The sequence below is a fragment of the Microtus ochrogaster genome, linkage group LG9, assembly GCF_000317375.1.
Source record: "Microtus ochrogaster isolate Prairie Vole_2 linkage group LG9, MicOch1.0, whole genome shotgun sequence".
Taxonomy (NCBI): domain Eukaryota; kingdom Metazoa; phylum Chordata; class Mammalia; order Rodentia; family Cricetidae; genus Microtus; species Microtus ochrogaster.
Window position 1 is genome coordinate 34,153,296 of NC_022034.1, and position 10,508 is coordinate 34,163,803.

At 37.9% G+C, this 10,508-nt stretch overlaps 1 protein-coding gene across 1 annotated transcript in view; it reads right to left on the reverse strand.

The window, feature by feature from the left end:
• Positions 1 to 10,508, reverse strand: part of Tbc1d32 (TBC1 domain family member 32) — a 192,225-nt gene that overhangs the window by 149,226 nt on the left and 32,491 nt on the right. The window contains exon 11 of the mRNA XM_026787416.1: positions 6,680 to 6,770. Within this exon, the coding sequence (XP_026643217.1) occupies positions 6,680 to 6,770 (91 nt within the window). The remainder of the gene's footprint in view (positions 1 to 6,679; positions 6,771 to 10,508) is intronic.

Sequence of the window (10,508 nt, forward strand, 5' to 3'; positions counted from 1 at the left end):
CATGCATACATGTACACACATATATACACTACACATATACATATACAGACACCCACAGCTCACATAAACATGCATACATGTACACACATATATACACTACACATATACATATACAGACACCCACAGCTCACATAAACATGAATACATGTATACGCATATATACACTATACATACACATACACACACATCCCTTGAAAACTACAGTAAGTAGCATGAAACTTGTCTTTCCATTCAGTGTTCTATAACAACATGGTATAATCAGAGCACTGGAGGACAAGTGGGAGAGCTCAGAGGATAAAAGTACTAGACCACCGAGGAATACGGCACAGAGGGGATTTGAGGCCACAGGGAAGATATTGGAGGGATTTTAGAAAGACAATGCAATTGAACATAAATTTTCAAGAACGGAAAATGATAGAGGGACAGAAAGTTGATGAAACAAGGTCAAAGTCTGAAGTAAGAAACTCTATTTCAATATTATGAACCAGGGGCTAGAGAAATGACTGAGGAGGGAAGGGCACATACTGTTCTTCCAGAGGACCCACGTTCAGTTCCCAGCACTCAGGCCAGAAGACTCACAACTGCCCATACGCCAGGTCCACAGGATCAGAAGCCCTCTTCTGGCCTCCACAGGCACACACCCCCATAAAAACACATGAGTGCAATGCACACAGTTAAAATTAAAAATAAATCTTTTAAGAATATATAAATAAAGGTATTAGCAAAGAGGAAACAGACAAAAATACATGGTTCAGGAGATTAAATCAATATGACTTAGCAAGAATTACACAATGGCATCAAAAGAATGATAAAAGTAGGGAAAACTCACGTTCATAGCTTTGTGATAAACTTCATCGTATACTTTTAAGTAATTCTAATAACGAAAACAATAGGGTGAGAGAGAATAAACAGTAATTTGGGTCTTTGGTGTTAAAGCCCCACAAGTGCTGATGTAACATTCCAACAGCAACGTTAAGTAACACCCAAGTCTGAAATTCAGGAAAATTATGTGCCCTTGAAGATTTCAGTTACCATTTACATTACATAAAATTAAGTAAATACCTAAAGCCATGAAACTCAGTGGACTCTCCCAAAAGGAGAAGCAGAGTGTGGGGGCAGGGGGCGAACAAGCAAAGTTTCTGGGAATGAACAAAGAACAGAGAAGCACGTCTCAGGGGAAAGAGAACAGCCTATCAGATGAGGAGGAATCCAAACAAGAGCGACAGTGTTCTGAAAAGGGAGAAGACTCAGAGGTTTAGTTTGTGAAATGGGCGGAGAGGGGCAGGAAAACATGGACTCGGGAATGGGGAGGCCACATGGTACTGAAGGAGGGAGCTGCATTTCTATGATGAAAAAGGACATCAGATGAAGAGCTGGAGCCTGAAAGAAAACGGACTTCTAGTAAAGTCCTCCCAGATAAGAAGGCCGGCAGAGAGGTCATCCACACATGCAGCACAAACAGGCTGTTTTGGTTTCGTTTTTTTAATGAATAATACACACACATGAGCGCGATGTAGAGGAAGGTATCAAAAGGAAGTCCACATGCTGGCCCTGGGGCGTGGTTCAGTGGGAGACAAGGTGTCTAGCATGGACAGTGCCCTGGGTTTGGGTCTAAGCAGCAGCAGAGAGATAGAAGGCCACAATACAGCAACTGATGACTATTTTTTAGAGCACACACAGATGCTGCAACAGGATCAAGAGGGCAATCTAAAATACCACACTGCCGTGGTTAGGGTTATAGAAACTGAACAAAATTATAGGACAACCTGGGAAGAGAACATTGAGATTGAGAAGATGTCTCCTGAAACAAACCTGTGGAGCATTTTCCTGATTGGTGTGGGAGGCCCTGGTCTACTGAGAGGGCTGTATAACAAAGCAGGCTGCCAAACCACAAGTAGCAAGCCAGGGAGAGCACTCTTCCATGGCCTCTGCTTCAGCTCCTGCTTCCGGGATCCTGAGGTGAGTTTCTGCCCTGACTTCCTTTGATGATGAACCACGATGTGGAATTGTAAACTGAAATACACCCTTTCCTCCCCAGTTGCTAATAGCCATGGTGTTTTATCATAGCAATTGAAATCCAACTAAAATGCCTCTGTATTATAGGCTGGAGACATATTAGAGGCTGCAGAGTCTTACCCTCTAGCAAACATTCATATTATCCAAATACAAAGCATAAGGTTTCTTATGTCCCTAGAGTCCCTAGTGTCAAAAATTACCACTCCATTGCCTGTAGCTGTTATGTCCATCTTCTCCACAAGCATGAAGCTTCTCTCCTTAGCACACTGCATATTCTTCATCTTTCTATCCGTCTTCTGATCACTCAAACTGGCAGCCAGAAACGCTAATAGCCACGTATAACCTGAACACTAAGCTGAGATTTTGTTTGTTTAAAAATTTTTATTGAGATTATGACATAATTGCATATTTCCCCCTTCCCTTTCCTCCTTCCAAGTCCTCCCACATATTTCTCTCACCTTGCCCTCTTCCAAGTCTATGGCTTTTGTTGTTACATGTGTGTGTTTACATAAGTATATACATATGTAATTATTTATTTCAAAATACCTAAATACAACCGGCTCAGTCTGTATAATGTTACTTGAACGTTTGTTTCAGGGCTGACCATTTGCTATTGGTGCGCTCTTTCCTGTGGAAGACGATTTCTTCAGCTCACAACATTCCTTTCCCCAAACATATTAGCAAATCTACTGGTGCCAGTCTTATTCAGGTCCTGGGCAGGCAGTCATATTGGTGAGACTTTCATGGACATAACTTCTGATAGTTCCAGAAGAGAAATCTCATAGTAAATTCCCTGCTTCTCTGGTTCTGTCATGCCATTTTTAAATATCCTCCACCAATAAATTGGTCTATTACCTTTAATTCAACCGCACTGAAATTTTCTACTCAGAGAGAGCATAACCCAATTCTTTCCAGATGTTACATGAATGGCCTTTAACCAGGAACCTGATAACCTCCCTTGCCCTGTAAAACCCTGTAGGTATAACCCACATTGTCTGCATTTCTCCCGGAATTTCAGACCTGGGAACCCCCGGTAGCATAGTCCGCTAAGCACTTTCTGCTGCCTTATGTTGCTTCTCCAGAATGCCAACATCTTACATATTCCTCCCAGAAATTGTGTTCAAAGGGACTAAGGGCCGCATGGCCAGTTTACCACAGTGATGAAACTCTTTCTAATACTTCCTCTTGATCACTGTGTCAAAATGCCTGACAAAAGTAATTTAATTGCAAAGAAGTCTGTGTTGCTCTCAGTTTGGGGGATACAGCTCATCATGGCAGAAAGGTCATTAATAAGACAAGTCCTATCCAAGGCTGGTAAACCTATAGTCAAACTAATCAAAAGACTGACAGAAACAAATTAATAAAATCAAGAATTAAAAAGAAAATAGTTATACAACAGATACTAAAAAATTCCTAATATCATTATAAAACACATAAAATCTAAAAGAAACAAATGACTTTCAAGACAGAAATGATCTGTCAAAATTAAACTAAAATGAAATAAACTACTTTTAAGATATATTTTTATATTATGGGTGTTTTGCCTGCATTTTGGCCTGATGAATGCCTGGTACCCTTGGATGCCATAAGAGGCAACAGATTCCCTAAAACGGGAATTACAAATGGCTGGGAACCACTCTGTGGGGACTGGGAATTGAACCAAGGTCCTCTGAAGATCACCAGTGATCTTAACCTGACTCTGTCACCTGTCCAGCCCCAAAATAAACAATTTAAACAGATCTAGAGCAAGCAGTGAGTGTTATGCAGAGAAAAACAAAATCTCCCAGCTAAAACAAGTCCTGGCCATACAAATTCACTGTTGGATCTACCAGACCTTTACAGAAGAGCTGACACCTGTGCTTTTCTAACTATTCCATAAAACAGAAAGAGGAGGACAGCTATCAAACCCTTTGAACAATGTCAGTATTACTCTGCAACCCACATCTAATTAAGACACAACAATAAAAAAAATTATGGACCAATCTTTCTGAAGAACATTATATGTGGGCATTCTCAATAAAATGCTTACAAACTGAATAAGAGATAATTCATCATGATGAAGCTGACTCTACTCCATAGATACAGAGATGGTTCAACATATACAAACCAATAACAATAATATACTACATAAACAAACCAGAAAAATCACAAAATTATCTCAATAGGTATATCTGAGGCTTCTAAAATTCCACCATCCTTTCATGATAAAAGTCCTGAAGAGATTAGGAATGGAAGAAACATGCGTCAACATAGCAAAATACATCAGTCATGCTAAGTGGAGAAAATAAAAAAGTACTTCCACTAAGATCAGAAAAAAGACAAGGGTGCCTGTCCACTTTTGCCAATTATATAATAGAGTACTTGAAGTACTGTCTGTCTACATTTACCAACTATTATACAATAGAACAGTCGCTAGAACAGTAAGACAAGAGGGTACAAATAGAAGTCAATGTATCCTTAAATTACTGAACACATAAAGGACCCTAAAGAAATCATAAGAAAACTGATGAACACTTTCAACAATATGACAGGACACAAAATTAACAAAAAAAAAAATCCACATAAAAAAAATCCGTAGCCTTCCTATTTGACAGAAAAAAAAGCATTCTGAGAAAAAAATCAAGAGAGCAATTCCATTCATAATGCCTCAAAACAAAGTCCTCATTATAAATTGAACCAAAGAAGTGACTGACCTCTACAAATAAAACTTAAAATACTGAAGACGTAAATATAAAATGAAAATGGCTATATTACCAAAAGCAATCTCTGGGTTCAATCCAATTATCATCAAAATTCTGGTATTATTTGCCAAAGAAATAGTTAATCTCAAAATTCACATGGAAGTACTGCAGACCCTAGGGAGTCAAAGCGGTCCTTACTAAAAAGGCTAAGTCTGGAAGAACCTGATTTCTAAAGTCACAGTAACATAACCTATGGTACCAACGCAATTCAAATAAACACAAACACCTCATATTTTTGCAAAGGGGCCAAAAAGACACACTGGAGAAGACAACCTGCTTACTAAATAGCACAGGGACAATTGATATCTTTGCATGTGAGTATGAAACTATACATTTATCTTTCAATCTGAACAAATAATCTCAAAATGGACCCAAGAATTCAAAATAGTACCTGAAATGCTAAAACTGCTAGATCATAAATTGGGGAAGACACTTCAAGATAAACTTCTCAATAGAACTTTGCTGCTCAGGAAATAAACCCAGCAATCAACAAATGGGGTCTCATATCAAAATGTCCGGACAACAAAACGAGCAGTGAACTGAATGCCGACATCCTACACAACATGGGAAAATCTGTGCTAGCTACACATCAGACAGAAAATTAATATCTAGAATACACAAGTAACTCCAAAAACAAAACCACAGGAAATCAAACACCCCAAACAGAAAATGAGCCAATTAAATGAATGACAGTTCTCAAAGATGAAAGAGAACTGATGAAAGAATTATGAAAAATTCAGCCTCACCAGCCATCAGAGAAAGGAAACTGACGTTGACGGACACCAAGGGTCCATCTCACCCCAGTCAGAATGGCAGCCATAAAGGAGATAAATAATGAGTCGGACTGGAGAGGTGGCTCAGTAGTTAAGAGCACTTGTTGCTATTCCAACAGACCTGGGCTCAATTCCCAGCACTCCAACGATAGCTCACAACCATCTGTAACTCTAATTCCAGGGAATTCGGTGCCCTTTTCTGGCCTCCACTGATACCAGGCATGCATGTAGTGCATAGACATACGTACAAACAAGTAAATACCCATACACACAAAAGTAATAAAAGGATAGCAAGGTAGTTTAAAAAAACTCAAAATAGGATGTAAATAAAAAGAAACCCTAAGATTGTTGCTGGAAATGTATACTAGCCCAGATACTATGGAAATCAATATGGAGGAATTTCAGGAAATGCAAACCAAGAGCAGCATATGATGCAGATACGCCATTCCTGGGTGTTGGCACAAAGAACTCTAAGCCCGTGTATCACAGACTTGTTTACACATCAGTAATATTAAGACATCATTCACAATAGCTAAGTTATAGAACCAGCCAAGGGATTCAACAACAAGGGAATGGAGATATATACACATATATGTGAGTGTGTGTGCGCATGTGTGTATCTGGGTGTATGTGTGTGCTGAATAGCATTTTCAGACAGAAGAAAAAAGGAAATTATGTAGTTTTCAGGAAGATAGACTGAACAAGAGATAATGAATCATGTTAAAAAATTAAGCTAGTCTCAAGCAAAAGCATTTTCTCTCATTTTAGTTCCATGTCATGCACAGAAAATTATATATATGTATATACACATATATATGCACATGTTACAAATAAATCATTTTGTATATACATGATTTATTACACACATATATATGCGTATATACATATATGTATATGATATTAAAGCGGAGGTCAGACTGTCTAGGAGAATAAAAGACAATGGATGGGAAGTAAAAGAGAAGATAGAGAGACATGGTAGGGATGAACTGTATTCAACACATACAATATATGCACCTTAAAAGAAATACAGTATCATGTACAATGAATACAGTATTTTTTTAAAATAAGATATTTAAGAAATGTAAGCCATTACTAAGTTGCTAATAATGAAGTTAGCCATTTTAGCATATATAATAAAACAATACTTACCACAATGCTTTGAATGTCCCAAAATGTCATCAGTTCTCATAGTCTCACACAATTCCAAGTACTGAACACACTGCTGAACAGCTGTAGTTATCTGATTAAAAAAATAATAACAGTTGATTGGCTTCAGAAATACATAGCCACCGGGCGGTGGTGGCGCACGCCTTTAATCCCAGCACTCAGGAGGCAGAGGCAGGCGGATCTCTGTGAGTTCGAGACCAGCCTGGTCTACAGAGCTAGTTCCAGGACAGGCTCCAAAGCCACAGAGAAACCCTGTCTCGAAAAAGAAAAACAAAAAAAAAAAAACAAAAAACAGAAATACATAGCCACTGTGTCCAAAAATTCAAAAATTAATCAAGGCTATTAAAAAGGCTAATTATGTATATGTATGAAATATATAAGATCCTATCACTGAAAATGCTGACCTTGAATTAATCTAAGAACATACAAATTGAGAAAACTACTCCATTAACTGTTAACTTATTGTTAAAATTTAAACTACAGGTACTGGGTAGAGGGATCAGGGGTTATAACCACACTTGTTCTTACAGAGAACCAGGTTCAACTCACAGCCATCTGTAACTCCAGTTCCAGACAATCTAAAAACCTTGAGGACTCTGCAGGCAGCAGGTTCACACATTGTGCACTGACACACATGCATCTGTAACTCCAGTTCCAGACAATCTAAAAACCTTGAGGACTCTGCAGGCAGCAGGTTCACACATTGTGCACTGACACACATGCATCTGTAACTCCAGTTCCAGACAATCTAAAAACCTTGAGGACTCTGCAGGCAGCAGGTTCACACATTGTGCACTGACACACATGCCGGTATGCGTAATTAATTTTTTTAAAAATAAAGTATAGTTATGGAAACAGATTATCCTTATGTTAGATGTGCAGATGCCTGACAGACTAGGTCTCTTCTCACATCCCTAACTTGGGGCCTTTTCTTCTTACCCGCCCAGTCAAATACCAAATGGATCTAACATTTGTCACCTCAATTATCAGAACTGCAAAAAACTAACTTTAAAAAATCAAATTTCAGAGAAGAAAGGCATAAAACTGATGTGCAGCCTGGCTGTCCCCAAAGATCTCAATTATCATATCCCCACTCTCTACGACAGAAATTTCCAATCCCCTTCATCACAGACACATTTCTTTTAAAATTTTATTTACTTATATTAATTACAAATATGTGACTGTGTGAGTTTCTGTGTACCATGTGCATGCAGGTGCTCTGTGAGGTTAGAAGAGGGGAATGAGCCCCCTAAAATGGAGTGGTTGGTGGCTGTGAGATACTGTGTGGATGTTGGGAAGCAATCTTGCATCCCTTGCATGAGCAACAAATGCTCTTAACCATTGAGCCATCTCTCCTGCCCCACAGGCATACTACTTATAGATGACTCTTAATTCTAATACCTGAAGAAAATAGACGCCCTGGTAAGTAAGGACTGGTGAGAGTTAACTTAGGTGATATAAAATTGTTGGTGATCTGAAAATGCAAAGGTACCTCACACAAAGAACAGAATAACAGTAACAACTGGTATAAGATCCCAGAGCAAACCCACACTTCTCTTCCAAAGAGCAGGCCATGTTCATGCAGAAGTCACTTTTCTGTTATTGCTGTTTTGTTTGGTCAATATTCCTAAAAATAGGAAAAAGCTTTTCATATAACTAAAGTATTTCTACAAATACAGCTGTTCATATTGCACATCTGTTTTCAATCTATTAATCTAAGATCTCAGATCAAATCAAGTAAAGTAATCTGGGCACAGTCTCTAAGAGACTCCTCCATACACAATATTTCATTCAACTTATCAATCATCAATCCTGGAAGAGGTAAGCTGGCCTGTGGGAACCCAATGGGGAAAAGAGAGGCAGAAACTTACCCTCTCGTTAGGCATCTGGATAGATCTTTTCTTTTTTATTTTGTTCCCTTTCATTTTAATACATTACAGCCTGAAACATACCTGCTAGATTCTAGGACTGCTTCCAGAAAATCACCAAATCCACAAGTTGGTTGAAGAATCTTTCTCTACTTCCATCTTGCCTAAACCAAACTTCAGAGATCCAGATTTATGCCTGGTGAGATCTGCATTTCAAATGCAGAAGACCCAAACCTACCACATCTAAGAAACTAAAAAGAGCCCAGGGCCAGCTGGTTTCAGCTCAGAATTCTATAATGTTTTCAAAGGAGAACTAATATCAATACTCCTCAAATTGTTCCACACAATAGAAACAGAAGGAACATTGCCAAACTCTTTTTATGAAGCTACAATTACCTTGATACTCAAACCACATAAGGACATTACTAAGAAAGAGAATTACAGACCAATCTCACTCATGACCTGTTGCAAGAGAGAGGGCCTGACCTCCTACACCAATGAACATTAATGCAAAAATACTCAATAAAATACTGGCAAATTGATTCCAAGAACACAAAAAAATCATTCACCATGATCAACTCAGCTTCATCCCAGAGATGCAGGATGGTTCAACACATAAAAATCTGTCAATGTAATCCACCATATAAATAAACTCAAAAATAAAAACTACATGATCATCTCATTATGTGTTTAAAAAGCGTTAAACAAAATACAATACACTTTCATGATAAAGGTCTTAGAGAGAGCAGGGATTCAAGGAACATACCTAAACATAATAAAGACAATATACAGCAAGCCAACAGCCAACATCAAACTGAATGGAGAGAAAATCCCAGTGATCCCAGGAACAAAACAACGTTGTCCATTCTCTCTAAATCTATTCAATATAGTTCTTCAGGGAGGTAGAAAAAGACAAGATCTCCTGAGTAAATTGAGAGCATGGGGACCTTAGGAGGGCTGAAGGGGAAGGAAGAGGCAAGGAAGGGAGCAGAGAAAAATGTAGAGCTGAATAAAAATCAACAAACAAAAAAAAAACCCAATATAGTTCTTGAGGTCCTGGATAGAGCAATAAGATAACAAAAAATAAAAAAAAAAGATCAAGAGGATACAAATAGGAAAAGAAAAATCAAACTCTCACTATTTGCTGATGATATGATAATTTACATAAGCGATCCTAAATTATACCAAGAAACTTTTACAACGCATAAACACTTTCAATAATGTAGCAGGATGCAAGATTAACTCAAAAAACTCAGTAGCCCTCCTGTACACAGATGATAAATGTGCTGAGAAAGAAATAGGAAAAACATCACCCTTCACAATAGCCAAAAACAGCATAAAATATCTCAGAGTAACTCTAACCGAACAAGTAGAAAACCTGTATGACAAGAACTTTATATCTTTGAAGAAAGAAATTGATGAAGACATCAGAAAATGTAAGATCCCCATGCTCTTGAATAGGTAGAATTAGCATAGCAAAAATTGCAATCTTACCAAAAGTTTATGAATGCAATGTCTATCAAAATCCCAGCAAAAATCTTCACAGACCTTGAAAGAACAGTACTCAAATTCATATAAAAAAGCAAAAAACCCTGGATAGCCAAAACAATCCTGTACAATGAAGGAATTTCTGGAGGTATCACAATCCCTGACTTCAAACTCTACTACAGAGCTACAGTACTGAAAACAGCCTGGTATTGGCATAAGAACAGACAGGAGGACCAATGGAACCGAATTGAAGACCTAGATATCAATCTACATATCTTTGAACACCTGATTTTTGATAAAGAAGCAAAAAAATGTAAAATGGGGGAAAAAGGCATATTTAACAAATGGTGATGGCATAACTTTTTTTTTTAAGAGTCTTCCAGACGGTATTTTTTTTAATTTTTTTTCTGAGTCTGTGTTATTTTTGGGTTTTTTATTTATTTATTTATTTATTT